The sequence below is a fragment of the Alligator mississippiensis genome, chromosome 5, assembly GCF_030867095.1.
Source record: "Alligator mississippiensis isolate rAllMis1 chromosome 5, rAllMis1, whole genome shotgun sequence".
NCBI lineage: Eukaryota > Metazoa > Chordata > Crocodylia > Alligatoridae > Alligator > Alligator mississippiensis.
The window spans coordinates 172,356,588-172,372,451 of NC_081828.1; the positions used below are offsets into that span (position 1 = coordinate 172,356,588).

The 15,864-nt window shown below is 39.6% G+C and overlaps 1 protein-coding gene across 2 annotated transcripts in view; it reads left to right on the forward strand.

The window, feature by feature from the left end:
• Positions 1–15,864, forward strand: part of SLC25A13 (solute carrier family 25 member 13) — a 136,330-nt gene that overhangs the window by 79,128 nt on the left and 41,338 nt on the right. For both annotated transcript variants that reach the window (XR_009462647.1, XM_014603112.3), the window contains exons 6-11: positions 2,084–2,230; positions 6,709–6,847; positions 7,662–7,755; positions 7,944–8,028; positions 9,983–10,067; positions 10,559–10,717. Coding sequence is in view for 1 of the 2 variants with exons in the window: in XM_014603112.3 (XP_014458598.2) it covers positions 2,084–2,230; positions 6,709–6,847; positions 7,662–7,755; positions 7,944–8,028; positions 9,983–10,067; positions 10,559–10,717 (709 nt within the window). In the remaining variant the exon portion in view is untranslated. The remainder of the gene's footprint in view (positions 1–2,083; positions 2,231–6,708; positions 6,848–7,661; positions 7,756–7,943; positions 8,029–9,982; positions 10,068–10,558; positions 10,718–15,864) is intronic.

A 15,864-nucleotide genomic window follows, 5' to 3' on the forward strand; every position in this document is an offset into this window, starting at 1 on the left:
CTCCTTCTCCCCCACCCCCTTCATCCCCCCCTCTTTCAGGTTTGCATGGCATCACAGATATTGAACTTGCCTTTTGCCCTTCATTCCATACCCCATTGAATGCTGGTGTTGCGTATGAAATGAATATTGATTTCCTCTACTTATCATTGAAGACTGCATTTTGCCCGGTAGTATGATTGCGATTCTTGATTAGTACAAGTCTCAGTTTAATTTGACTTTTAAGATTTTTTTTTTAAATGTAAATGGTGGAAATAATAGTATAATGTCTCTGTCTTTCCTAAGACATGTTTACTACATCTGACAGCACTTGGTCTTACTCAGTTTTTCTTTGTTTTCCAAGTTCTTATGCAGGTATAATTGCGGGTATGGGCTAAAAGTAAGCAATATGTTTCCAGGGAAAAGAAATTTTAATGTGATTCAAAACTAGAAGGGATGGCATACTAAAATATCTGCTTTTTTCCTACTTCCCTCTGAAAGGAATTGATCCTGAACATGGAAATCTTTAACATTCTGTGCTCACGATTTCATACAAAATTAGGCCAAAAATAAATAGCTAACTTTGACATCATGCAGTTCTGTGGTTTGATACATGTAGGTTTGGATTTTGAGTGGTATAGTCTTAAAACCTCACTACCTTCACTGAATGATGATGAGAGTCAACCTCTGTTAGGTAGGGACATAGTCATTTGCAGATTATAATATTTTTGGGGCTGATTTGTGTGTTCTTCCTCTGCCTTCCCTGTATTGATGTGTTTGAATCTCAAACTATGAAAGTATGAGCTAATACTATCAGATAAGTTGAGAACTATATCTCTACCTGCTCTTAGCACTGAGGTTATTCCTGTACTTGTCATTAGGATGACCCTAACATTGAGCATAAAGATTACCATTTATACTTTAAACCCCCTGAGTTTAATTCCTGGCAGTAGTTCAGCCTGCTCTGCTGAACATGCGCGTACAAGGTCGATTCCACCTCACTCACCCCTCCCAGCCTTCTCTTTCTGCAGCTTGTTCATAACCTACCCAGGTATACAGCCCTTGAGCAGAGGAGGTCTGTTACCAGCCATCCTCCCTTTCCCCCCACCCCAGTTCCCTGTTATAGCTGTTTATACCCCATTGTGTCTCCCTACACTTTGTAAGCAGAGAAAAGCCCTAGAAGAGAAACGAGTAAGATTAGATCTGTCAACTTCAAGGGCTCTTCGTAGCATATAAATAGCTGTTGCAGATCTTGCTGCTTTTGAAGGGAAACTCTGCCTCAGGACTTTCCGAGCCTTATTTGATCTCTCTCTTCAAATGACTCCCTAAAGCCAGTCCTGGCATGTTTTCTAGAGGGACAAGCTTCTGGCTTTCAAACGGTCTCTTAGTTTTCCCTGGCTTCTCCAGCTATGTATAGCAGCCCTGCCTCAGAGAATTCCTTCTAAACTCAGTTTTATATGACACTTGTAGACTCAGTAAAATACACAGATGAGAGCCCAACCGCATTGGCATATTAACTGTGTCATTAATAGTGTAACCTAATGCACAGACTTTGAGCTTACTGTATTATATTCAAATCTAAGATGACCCTGTATTTAACACAATCCCCTAATAATTAGATTATGTATATAGAAAAATTTCAATTTTGTTATAATCTTCCAGGTATGGAATCTAATTCTTGGAAGGTTGTCCTAAATTTGTGTCCCGTCCCCTGTTCCCCCCCCCCCCCCCCCGCTATAGTCCACGGGGGGGGGGGGGGGGGTGTTTGGGGAATCAGGCAGCCGCCCCTCTGCTGTCTGATTTTGCACGGAAATCTAAAATGAGGGGCTTTTCCCCCCATGCTGATTGAGGGGAGAAAACCTCATCTTAGATTCAATTAAATATAGGGGTTTTTTTTAACCTATCAAATACATTAGTAAAGGACTTAATTGTCACAGCTGGGAATAGTTGAATGATAATACATGTAGAACTCTGCTCACATCCATCCATGGAGACATGGTAGACTGAGATGTGCTATGGAATTGACCTATGGCTTGCCCATTCATGAAATACAGAAATAGCAGAATATAAAGAAGTTACAATTAAATTTGTTTTCATGTGTTTTCAGGAGATACAGTTGGAACATGCGAAACAAGCATTTGTGCAGCGAGACAATGCTCAAGCTGGAAGAGTCACTGCTATGGACTTCAGGGATATTTTGGTTACTATCCGGCCACATATGTTGACACCATTTGTAGAAGAATGTCTAGTAGCTGTAAGTTCTGCATGGCTTATTTTTAATGTGGTAGTATCCAGGAGCTGCAACAAAATCAGAGCTCCATTTTGCAAGGCACTGGACAAACATGCACCAAGAGATGGCTCCCTTTCCTATGCATCTATTTGCACCCTGTGCCCATCACCCAGACTCAGAATACAAGAACCAAGTTGGATTAAAATATATAATAACCCACATTATAGACTCTCTTCTTAAGATGAGATCTTTAGAGATCCCACTAGGACTTCCTTGTGCAGGATTTCAAGCAAAGAAATGGGCCTTATTAATGGCTGACAAATTTCAGCTTTATTGGACTAACATATTATTTCAGAATGTTATTCCAGGAAGTCATTGTCTCCTACCCGAGTAGTTTCATAGTTGGTAGGGTTGGAAGGAACCTGAGCAGATCATCAAGTCCGACCCCCTGCCATGGCAGGAAAAAGTACTGGGGTCAAACAACCCCAGTGAGGTGTTCATCTAACCTCCTCTTAAAGACCACCCAGGGTAGGAGCCAGCACCACTTTGCTTGGAAGTTGGTTCCAGGTCCTAGCCACCCTGACAGTGAAGTAGCGCCTCCTGATGTCTAGTCTGAATCTACCCTCTGCCAGCTTGTGACCGTTATTTCTAGTCATTCCTGGTAGTGCTCAGGGGAACAGGGACTCCCCCAATGCCTGCTGGTCCCCTATGATTAGTTTGTAATAGACCACTAGGTCCCCCCTCAGCCTTCTCTTGTGGAGGCTGAACAGGTTCAGGTCCCTCAGCCTCTCCTCGGAGGGCCTGCCCTGCTGCCCCCTGTCATGCAGGTGGCCCTCTGAACCCTTTCAATGCTGTCCACATCTCTCCTGAAGTGCAGTGCCCAGAACTGGATGCAGTACTCCCAACTGCAGCCTGACCAGTGTCGCATAGAGGGGGAGGATCACCTCCTTGGACCTGCTCGAGATGCATCTGTGGATGCATGACAAGGTGTGGTTGGCCTTCCTGTCTGCGTCCCCACACTGTCGGCCCATGTTCATCTTGGAATCAGTAATGATTCCAAGATCCTTTTCTGCCTCTGCACTGACAAGAAGGGAGTTCCCCAGCGTGTAGATATGCTGCTGGTTCTTCCTCCCCAAGTGCAGCACCTTGCACTTGTCAGTGTTGAAACCCATCCTGTTCTCATCTGCCCACCCCTGTAACCTGTCTAGGTCCAATTGCAGCCTATTCCTCCCTTCTAGCGTGCCCACATTCCGCCACATGTTAGTGTCATCAGCAAATTTGAATAGGGTGCTTTTTACCCCCTCATCCAAGTCACTGATGAAGATGTTGAACAGCGCGGGTCCGAGGACTGAGACCTGGGGGACCCCACTGCCCACATCCATCCAGGTCGAAAATGACCCATCCACCACCCCAGTTCATCAGTATCCATGCTGGAAATGCAGCATTCAAACAAATAATAAAAGGAAAAGCAGTCCATTCCACAGCTAGTATTTGGCATTTCCTGAGAAAAACAGGTGAAAAATGAATAAATCTGTAACTGTTGTGGTGCCCTGTGTTGAACATGAAACAGAACCCCAGAGAACTTATGTTTCCATGAAGACAGGCCCCTGTTGTTAGGACAAACTACCTATTTGGTCTCTGTAAGGGGCAGGCTAAGAATAGCAGCCTTGAGCACACTCAGTTTTGTCCCTTTTCTGTGCTGATTTTTTAAACCCTGTTTTAACCTCCTCTCAGGCAGAGCCTTGTTTTTGGCATAAAAGGTCTTGATCCAGCTCCTCTTGTAGGCAAAGGGAAAAGTCCCAATGACTGCCTAGGTGGAGGATCAGCCTGGAAGTAAGGCTGATCCTCCACCTAGGCAGATCCACTGGAAGATCCAGGATTTTGAAACAGAGATGCAAATGTTATGGCACCTAATCCCATATAACACAACACATTTTTCTCCAGTTAAGGAGAACCTAGATGCTTTACTAATATGCTAAGCAGCTAGCACTATACTATTTACTTTAAGATCAAAGTAAAAATAAATATAACAAATTTATGCATACTAATTTCGGGTCCGAGGACCGAGCCCTGGTGGACCCCACTGCCCACATCCCTCCGGGTCAAAAATGACCCATCCACCACCAGTCTCTGGGTGTGGCCCTCCAGCCAGTTAGCGACCTATTTGACTGTGTAGATGTCAATGCCACAGTCCCCTAGTATTTTAATGAGAATGGGGTGAGAGACAGTGTCAGAGGCCTTCCTGAAGTCCAAAAAGACTATGTCCACTGCTACACCTGCGTCTAAGGCTTTTGTGACCTGGTCATAGAAAGCCACCAGGTTGGTCTGACAGGACCTGCCTCTAATGAACCCATGCTGTTTGCCCCTCAGCATAACCTCCCCTGCTGGCCCCTTGTGGACATGCGCCAGGATAGTTCTCTCAAAAAGCTTACCCAGGATCAAGGTAAGACTAACTGGCCTATAGTTCCCTGGGTCCTCCTTCCTCTCTTTTGAAAATGGGAACCACATTGGCCCTTTTCCAGTCCTCTGGCACTACACCAGAGCACCATGAGTGCTAGTTATTCTTGAAACAATTGTTTTGAAAGGTTAAAGTTCCATTAATTGTTCATTATTGCTTTGGGTATTTGGATCAGTGAAACACTTGAAGATATTATTTTGCTAGCAACTGTGTGATCTGTTGAGCTTTTAAAATAATATAGTATGGGTGGAAATTAAGTAAGACTTATTTGGTTATCAAGGCAGTTTTCTTCCATTTCAGCTTGGTTGCTGAACTTATTTCAACACTGGTCCAACACTTATCCCTCCCCCCCCCCCCCCCCCCAATATATTGTTGAGTCAAGTTTTAAGTGTACCACGCTATATGATGCCATCCTTGTGACAAATATCTAATAATGTTCCTGTATCTGTAATATTGCTGAGATCCGAATCCAGTATTGTGATTGGCAAGGGCTCCTCAGAGCCAGGTACAGTGATGTTATTTTCTTTGATACTAAGGCTCTGCACAGGCAGCCTGACAATGCTTTCCTGTGCACCCTTTTTCTTTTGTTTCCCTTCCCTATATTATGTTTACAGCACACTGATTTCATATTCACTATTGACATTACAGTTCTTTTTTGAAGTAACTGTTATTCAGTTGTATATTTCACATTAAATGCCAACATGTTGAATGTACTTGGGTAAAATGATTCTGTCACATCAGTTACGCTTGGTTTGCATTTTTTTGGTATAAATACAATTTGTTGCTTCCTGCCCATCTTTCTACCTTCTAGGGCACTTTGAATTATTTCTTTTCTCTCAGGTATTCACAATAGCATTCAACTGTTCTAGCATTTTTGCTACTGTTGCTAACTTTTCTAGTTTGTCCTGTTGTTATCAGGTGAATTATTTTTCAGAAGCAAGTATCTTTTAGCATGTATAAAGAATAAGCCAAATTCAGCCTTATAAGGCTGTAGTTCCACTGAAGAAGACACTTTATCTGAGCTTTATCATTTGTCTTCTGATGCAGTCCTCTCTCAAGTACTCCAGAGTCTGGGCTTGTCCCTGCTCAGATTGTCTACTATGCTTCTGTTGATGTGTGAGGGAGAATCTTGAGGAGATCTGTTTGGGAACTATGATTATGTTGCCTCAGAAAAGTACTGGAAATTTTATTTAATGAGGCCAGGATCTAGAATGTTATGAAACTAATATTTTGTGGACTGAGGATGATTTCTGACCCATTTCCTGCCTTCCTAGTACCATTACCCACTCCGCTAGATTTTGTCCTTTTTAATCAAATGTGAATTAAGTTCATTTTTAACATTAGAATTCTAATTATTTCACCCCAAATCAATTTAAGTATTGTCATTTTAGGGAAATGTTTGCAGTGGTCTGAAATCTGCTAGGTTTCTTAGTGTTGTATTTAAATGAAGGCAAGGTTCTTTTGGTAAATCTGATACCTTTTATTAGACCAACTCTATATCATATTTACCAAAAGAACCTTGTCTGCCTGTGTCCTTAGACCAACACAGCTACAACCTATACCCTTGTACTTAAATGAAAGCTCAAAACAGGCTGTGAATTGAAATGTTTGAATTGACCTTTTACAGAACTTGTTTCGGGTTTTGTTGTTTTTGTGTATTAATATACTTTACATCTAAAAGGCTTTAAGATTTGCTCATTAGAAGAAATAAGTGAACATATAAAACATTTCCAACTGAAACAGTACTGAAACCTGAACTCTGTAAATTACTACTGGTCATGTTGTTATAATCCTGCATATGTATTTGTTTAGGTTTATAGGGGTAGGGAGAGTTTTACATTCTGGTCATGATTAGTTTCAGTAACATAAGAAACTTTCATAGAACTTATTTTTCATTAAAAAAGAATCTCTTGCTATTGACATTTTTACTTTTATAGTACTGTTTCAAAATGTTATTTAAAGATTTTTCTTAATCCTATACTGTTGTGAAACATTAACTCTCATCTCTTCTACCCTCTCCCTTTCTACTGTCTCTCTATTCTAGGCTGCTGGAGGTACCACTTCCCATCAGGTCAGCTTTTCCTATTTTAATGGATTTAATTCACTCCTTAACAACATGGAGCTCATTAGAAAGATCTACAGTACTCTGGCTGGAAATAGAAAAGATGTGGAAGTCACTAAAGGTTAGTAGAAATGTTCTGATTGTAAAGTCTGGGAGTTTTCCTGTGGCATTCACGTGGGGGAGGGAGCTCATCCATATGCTTTTAAATCAATCAAAGAAACAACAGGAGGTGAGTCTACATTTTTAGCATACTCTGATGTATCCTTCAAGTGTTCATTCTCCTGCTTAGTCCACCCTCCAGGTTTTTCATTTTGTTTTAGCCAGAAAGAAGGTCCTAATAAATTGAAGATGGGGGTTGGGGGTAGGAGAGAATGTAAAGATATTTAAAGGTTTCAGAAACTTCCTAGGACTCCTGCCAATTTGGCAGCCTATTAAAGTGACCTTCAAGGGTAGTTGAAGAATTCCATAAACTTGTATTGGCGGCACAGTAAGCTGATCTACAAGCTTGGAACAAGATGTTATCTGCTCTATCTAACCGCTTTTATAGAGAATTCCCTCTGCAACGCCAAGGTTTCATTAATGTGGCCTACTGGGACTGTGCATGAAAAGTTCCACATCTCTGTCTCCTGGTTTTTTGTGTATGTGTTGGTTTTTTTCTTTTGGTTTTTCTGACCCGCAACTGATTGATACCGTATGTCAAATATCCTAAATCCTGCTGATAGTACTAAGCTTTAAGACCAGAAGGCTGCTCTTATTCGCATGACATATAGCACTCAAAACATAGATTTACATAGTGGCGGTTGCACTTTTTGTGGTGATCATTTTTTTGCAGCGTCTTGCTCTTAATACTAAAATGAATGGTGACTTTCGGATGCTTTGAGTTTCTTGTTTTGGTTTGATTAATTTTCCCCCCTCATATTTTTATACTGTTGCAGAGGAGTTTGTTCTGGCAGCTCAGAAATTTGGTCAGGTTACACCCATGGAAGTTGACATCTTGTTTCAGTTAGCAGATTTATATGAGCCCCGAGGGTAAGTCAAAATTATCTACATATCTATATTTATATCTATATACATATTTTTTTGCTAAGTGGTAGGAGGTAGAAGGATAGTGAGCATCTCACTTGCTGCCCAGAAGCACAGGTAACTTAGAGTTGGTTGCAAAACCATTCTTACTCATTAATGTAAATTTCAGTTTAGTGTTTGCTTTATCTCCATAGACGCATGACATTAGCTGACATTGAAAGAATTGCTCCTCTGGAGGAGGGAACATTGCCATACAATCTGGCTGAGGCTCAGAGGCAGGTAAGAAAGAAGCAGAAGTGAAGTTTTCATAATACTGTTCCTTTCCTCCAGTCCTAAAGCTGGGTGTCTTGCCCCCCTTGTCAGGCATTTTCCCTTTTTCCATAACAAACAGGGCTTTTTGTAGTTGTTGGAATCTTCAACTTAACGCAATGCTGCTACGCATCAAAAGTTGCTCATTTGACTCTCCCCTTTTAAAAAGATAAAGAATTATTGATTTGGTTGTAAGGATATAATAAAATATATATGGGTGTCATCTGACTGCTCAAGAAAAAAATGCTCATTGAAGAGGTTTTGTGCTCTGATTCTTTCCCACAAAATAGTTTTTAATGAGAGAAGACTTTCCCCTTTCAGTATCAGTGTCATTTTTGGCATCCAGCATTTGTACATGTTTGAGTGCATTGTATGTCCTGCTGAATATTGAAATGAGAGTGAGTTTTGTTTGGTCTGCCACCATAATGTGAATGCTTTTGAGAAGCGTTCGTAAGTTCTGTGAAGAGAGAAATGGTAGGACTTTGACCTAATTTAACACAGAGTGATCTGTTATACAAGGCAGAAACAAACTTGGTTTCTCTGTAGCTGTGAACCATCTTTTCTCCTTAGTATTGTTTTAGCAGGTCTTTTTTTTTAATTGACAATCTTGGATATAGATAGACTTAGAAAAAATATAGTTTAAGGCAAGCTAAGTTTTGCTTCTTGTGAGATGAATTTTTTTTTTCCTTTGAGCTCTTGGTCTGTGCAGAGACGCCAGTTTGACCACAAAGAGTTGATGCAGGCTACATTTTTAGGACTAACAGGCCTAGAGCCAGGCATGTGTGCATGTGTGTGCGTCTTACTCTCTCCTTCTCTTTCCCCCTGCGTGCCCCTCCCCCCCCCGCAATGACCCTTACCAGCCTGAGGCAGTGTCTCGGGTTTTTTTTAGCAGTGCCCAAGTAATGATTGTGCTAGGATGAATTCTAATTAGCTGGCTCCCAAAAGCTGACTGTCTGTTCCTAGAAGACTTCAGGAAGAATCAATTGCTTCGGACTGCATTTCAAGTAGCATAAGCTACAGTAGGTAGCAGTAAATTGTAACTGAAAATTCAATGCATAGGACAATAGTTTGTTGCAGTCTCAAGAATTCTCAGTTGAATACCTTCTCAGTATTCTTTTCTCTGCTTTGTGCTGTTCTAAGATAATATGAAGATACTACTCAAAAGGAAAAGTGCCAAAAAGTTTGACTTACATTTGCTCCCTTTTCTTGTCTACTTTCACATCCAGTTATTATCTTAGTATCAACGTGTGACCTGGGACTGAAAAAAATCATTTATAGTGTAGTAAACTCTGCTGTATTTAGCTGGATTTGCTTAGAAATAAAGTGATATGTACTTCAAACTGGGGAAAAATACATAAAAAGAAAACTCTGAAGGTACTTCCAATAGTGACAACAACTATAATGTTCATACTGTGTGGGGAAAATGGCAAACTGTATCACTGAAGTCAATGGTGGCAAGAGAATGTGAGGAGAGCCTTACAAATTTTCTGTCTCCCCTGGATTCCTTCATTCTTTATTTTTAGGAAGAAATTCTGGACTAGAGCAATCCTTAAACTCATTCCCCATCAGGTTGAATGCCAGATTGTGTAGGGGTGCTGTACTGAATTGCTTACGTATGTAGAAGATGGCTACTTGTTTCCTAGAGATCGATTCATAGACCATTTGGGCAATTGTTTGATGTTGGAGCTGGGAGCATCTATTGTTCTTGTTTCTTCCATTCCAATTATAAGCAGTTACATTTTATGTTAACACAAAAATGATAACAACTATGTTTATGGTTTGCTCTTCAACATAATACTTGGGAATACCTGGTGGAATTTGGCACTGGCTTGCTTCCTCTATTGACATGTTCTTCACTCTAGTAATAGTAACCAGAGGGGTTTTTTTTTTCTTTTCCTTTCTTCTCCTTGCCTTACATTTACAGAAAGCTCCTGGTGATGTGACGCGCCCTGTTCTCATCCAGATAGCAGAATCAGCATACAGATTTGCCCTGGGTTCAGTTGCTGGAGGTTAGTCATGGATGAATGCCAAGGATTCATCCTCACATTCTCACTGTTACTTTTCCTCCTCCATCGTCCCCCACCCCCGCCCTCATCCATTTCACTGTGTAAAGACAAAGCTTTCCCTATTTTCCTTATGGAGCCATTACTGTGAGTTGGGATGTTGCTGGGGGTGGAGAAGGGGAGCTTTTATATAGCTTTTATATATCACTTGTACCAGCAAGTGATAAGTGATTTACAGGTGGCTTTACTGCTTGGTTTGTCATCAAACTGGTTTCATAAGAGACAGGCTAATAATGAAAGAGGCCTATGGTGACAAGCTTTTATTTAATTATTTTTCTCTGACATCTCTTTTAGAACCAGTGCATGTTGTAGTAGGGGAAGGGGGTAGAGGGGGAATGGAGGACACCTAGATGATCATTGAGATATAATCATAGAATGTGTCTAGTGCAGGTTAAAAATTGTACTTTTTCTTTCCATGCATCAAATTTTGTTTGCAGCTGTTGGAGCCACTGCAGTATACCCAATTGATCTGGTGAAAACTCGAATGCAAAATCAGCGCTCTACTGGATCATTTGTAGGGGAACTTATGTACAAAAACAGCTTTGATTGCTTTAAGAAAGTGCTACGTTATGAAGGTTTCTTTGGACTTTACAGAGGTGAGTTTGCAAATGTCATATATAGCAATGAAAAGATACTAACAAGAGTTAGCTGCCCACCTGAATTGATACTGTTAGGGCTTAAAGAAAGAAGAAATAATTGGCAGGGTTTGTTTTTTTTGTTTGTCATCTCATTATCTGCTTTACCACTCTTGTTCCTAGTTTTAATTAATTTCCCTCTTCTAGGTTTGGGGTCTGCCAACTTTTCAATAGTACAAACTAGTGGAAAGGTGGTTTTGGGGGATTTTTTTCTCCCTCCATTCACAGTAGCATGAGCCATTTGCTTCCCCACCTGCAATTCTCCTATGGTAAGTGCGGCAATTGCTTACAGAGAAAATGCATTAGAAGCGAAGTCTTTATGTCTATTTAGTGGTCTTGAATACAATCAAGGACAAAAAATAAACTAACAATATTTGCTGTTCGTTTTATTGGGTCCTGCCACCTATTCTGTGGCAATGACCTGGCGATCTGTCAGTGTTCTTGGTGAGTGTGGTGTGGGTCAGGTATATGTATGTTCACCCCCATTACTTGCCAGTTATGGCTTCAACTCAGACTGTGGCTTGGGTTTAAGCAGTGACATAAAAGCATCAACGGTACAACTTTAAGTTATGGATATGTAGTTGCAAAGAACCTTAAACTAGTACCTAACACTGCAGTTGTTCTAGTTCTGGCACAGAGGTAAAATTAACTGCTTTTCTAGCATGAACCACACTATGTATGCTACCAGAGAGCATTTATCTTGCTTGGATGTCCATTCATATTCTGATATGCATTATTTCTCAGCTTTCCCTCATGCAAGCTTTAATTAAAACTGGTTTTGGATATGCTTTTAGAGCAGGAGAGCAGATGCTGTAGTAACAACTGAACATTTGATTCTGAAAACAACTATATCATTGTTTTGTAAATTGTACTTTCTTAAACAGTAAATTCAAAGAGTCAAAAATGGAGAATTTCAGTCATAGAGGTTCCAATTTGGCAAAATTATGAGCAATTGGTGGGGAAGAGGGTTCTAAGACTGCATTTGGCAACCTTAATAATAGATTTTGTGGCATAGTGTCTATAATATGTTGGGACTTGTTGGGTGCTGGTTGACCAACTTCCGTATAAAACACAGATGCTATATTGATTTAAACGCAATAGAGATGTAATGATCCTACAGCTAAATCTACTCTGAATTTTTGAGGAGGCCAAATCATTTTGTAAAGAGTGTTGGCATGTTTTCTGCCTGCTAGAGATTTCTAGCAACCAAAATCTTGGGAAGTGCCAACTGCTAGGGAATAAATTATGTTTTATGTCTGTTTGCTTATATTCAGCATATGCAGATGTAACATTTTCTGAACGTCCCAAAATAATAAGCCTGTGCCCTGAGGATACCAATAGAATTCCATACATTTGTTTTTGACCAGTGGTATAAGGCTCCTACCACAGAGGGTATTTCAGACTGGGAGAACATCAGAAATGTCCCACATAGTTTAACTCTATTTGCTCATCCTATGTGTATTTGCTCTTTCTCCTATCATATTCCTTTGCCAGGCTTCATGCACCATGTCCACTACAGCCTGTTTACTATACCTCCTTTATCTTGTTAGAGAAATGCTGAATCAGTGAAATAGCTCTGCCAACCTGACTGATGTCGTGAGCACAGGATTATGATCTCATTCCTGGATTAGACAGGAGGAGAAACTGGTCTGTTTCAAACAAAACAGTCATTGTTGATGCAGTAGATATTTCTGGTGAACTGAGCTGTTTTTTATATAGCTGCTTTGTGTGAGGGCGTGTTCTGGTATAACTTTTTTTTTTAAGGGGTAAGTGGGTAAAACTTCTGAAAAGACATGACACTTTGCAATGGAAGTTAGACTGTTACCTGATATGTAGGGAGAAGACAAATAATTTGGGAAGGAATGGCAGCTGAGGAGGAGCAAATAGGTTCTAAACAGGTTTGGAGGCCTGTTGTGGGGTTGCTTCTGACATTGTAGTTGTAAGAAAAGCAAGTGGGAATTCCAAACCATTCCAAAGGATATTTTTTAAAAAGATTTTATCTTTGAATCCATTGGCTTGAACTTTAGGGTTTTTTTCATTCTAGTCTTTGTGGGGGAAGAAGCAAGAAACACCACGTCATAAAACATCAGTCTCAGATAAGGATAAATTACACCATCTTGTGGATATAAAGAGAGCATTAATATTTGTTTAAAGAGAACTTTGTAAAGGTAGTCAGTTCCACAAGAGGACATTTGAATACCAACAGTGATAAAGTCAGAGTAATTGTCTTTTATAGCACATTTGTAACTTTCTAATATGGTCATTTTTCCATGAATGCTAGTATATAGGGCGTTATGTTGGAAGACTGGGTTTGAAAGACAGCCTATGTAAAAGTCTTTTGATTTTTTCTCTTTCCTTCTCCAAGCATGAGTGAAGAGTACCCATTGTATAATTTGGTATCGCGACTCTACCAAACATAGCACAAGAAAGTCTCAGAGGCTCTAATATAGCAGAATCTCTTCTAATTCACAAGATTTCTAAATCAAGCCACTTTTCAGAGGCCTTAAAGCAGTTTATAGAATTGATCAATACATCTGATGGGCTAAAAACAGATATGAGGTTTATTCCAGGTCTGTCTGGGGTCCAATTGTTCTGATGTTGACTCTCATCAAAACAGATGCAGGACATGCATTTATTTACATTTGCACCTTGAATACCACCCCCCCCCCCCCGGGTCTTATGGAAAAAGTGTTATCTTTGTACTTCATAGGTACTTAATGTGCGGCAATGGAATTGTACTTCTGTAGGATCCCAGAATAAAAGGCAGTGTCCCAGGATAAGCCCAACATTTGTTTTTAGCCATGGGGATCATTTTACCCCTGTTCAATTAAAATTCCCTAGAGAATTTAGATTCAATTGGCAGAATGTATTTGGGTGAAAGTATGAAATAGCAATGATACTTGTATTAATATTCCTTGCTCTACAAGAAACAAACAAACACACAAAATGGTATGGGGGATACACAATCTTTGGCCACAAATGATGAACCACTTGTACCATCTTTAGAATTCAGATTAGCTTCCAGCACTGCAATGTTCCCAAACTCCCTAATCACTCCTTCAGTTACCAACTACTTACGGTTGGTTCACACACTACTAATTAAATATCACCGCCATAGTAGGAACTTCATTTTCCAGAAACTTGCAATTAAGACCCAATCTATGGAATAGAAGTGTAAACGTACCCTCACCTCAGAATGTTCTGTTAAGCACAAATCCCTTAAAAAAGGAAATACACTCATGTGCAGTGAGGGAGCTGTGCTTGAATAGAAACTGGTAATTTAAGGTAATTGCATTGTCCGTTTTCCCATGTAAATCATGTAATAGGAAAGTTTGCAGTATTTAGTTACCATCTCTGTACAGTATCTTGTGTTCTGCTGGTTTCAAGTATTTTTCCTAGATTGAGCCACAACTCTTCTCATCAAAGAATTAATGTTTGTGGAACATATTTTCCTGATATTAAAGGAAAGAAAAACCTGCACATACTCGCACATGTACAGTGTGAAAGCAACATCTAGGCAGCCACAAAAGTCTCTATATATATTTCTTTGGAATAAGATCTTGACTGCTTGATATCACTGCCACTGAAATGAAAGGGCTAAGGAGCGATAGTAGATGCATTATAGCACTTGTAAGCTGTTTGAAAGAAAATTCTGAGTTTAATTTGTATTAATTTAATTTAATTTGAAATCAAATTTATAATTTGAATTCCATTTTTAATGCTGTGTTTAGACCATATGCATCTTCCAGAGCCTTTCTGTAATGTCGTCATAAGATACGAGTCAAAAACCCAAGATGCACTGTGATTGTATACAGAGATGCTGTAAAATAAACTTCAAAATAGGTGATGGGAGAAGGGAATAAGTCTTCAATACGTTGCTTTTGGGTTCAAATTGATTTAGAAATATTTTATTTACAAGGTAAGGAAAATCCTTAATCCACTGATGCTGTTCAGTGCATCTGTTGTTTCAGAACTTACGCTATTCACAAGATAGCAGAAATCTTTCTGTATTGTTCCAATACTCTCATCCAAAAATGAAGAAAAAGCGATGATGTAATAGTAATAGAAATATTACTGCAGAACAGATGGGTGGGCCAAATTAGCAGGTGCCAAGTAGTTTTTTTATGTAGGCAGAAGTAAGGGGGCAGAATCCAAAATTGTGTAGTTTGTTGATTCATCTTTAGAGGGAAAGCAGCTAACTGTAATTTGACAAAGTTATAAAACAGATTGTTTTACAAATAGTATTTTTATTTAAAATGCATGTTATAGGGGGTATATGCAGTAACACTTTTAGTTAAATTTACCAAGTCATTTTCATACTAGAAAGGCGGGGTTCTTTGTTTGTTTTTTCATTTGTTTTAGAACTTTAAATTTTGGCTTTGAAACTTTCTCTCTGAAGTTGAATATTAGTACAAATTTTGAGTGAAAATATTTGTGGGAGGGGAGGGGTGTTGAGTACTAAGGAAGAGCAGGTGGGAAGAAATAACCTTTACCAAGATAAACACATATTTCCTGTGGGTGTTTTTTTGTTGGTTTTGTTTTTTCTCCCTGTTATCATTTGTAGCGTCAGAAACTGGGGTAGAAAAATGAAAGACGGTAAAGAGACCATCCCCAGATCTGCCTTGGGAATGCAAGTTTGATTTGGCTGTTAAAAGGTTGCCAAAAGTAAATGTAGAAAAGTGTGTGTGTGTGTGTGTGTGTCTGTCCAACTTGTAGGTTAATGCTCTCAGTTCTGTTGGCAATGCACATTTAAATAGTTGCCCCAACGCCATTATTACCGTAGGAATTACAAATAGATGTTGCCCAATATAACAATATAATGTAAAGTCTCATGTGTGTATCTGCCACACATCGTTTTTACTTCTTAAAACGCAGAATGTTTTGAACTAAAAAAAATAACCCTCAATTTGTCTGGCTGCTTCTGAACAACAAATCAAATGATACTGTTTATGTGACTAGCTGTCCCTTACATATGCTGTTAGCAACCCAAAAAGCTGAAGGGTGACAGCAGGACAGAACAATCTTTGAATCAAATTAAGGTGTTTTTCAGCCTGTCATCTAAATACCCAGTACTGTGGGAAAGTACTCATTGGTAAGCAGACTACTTT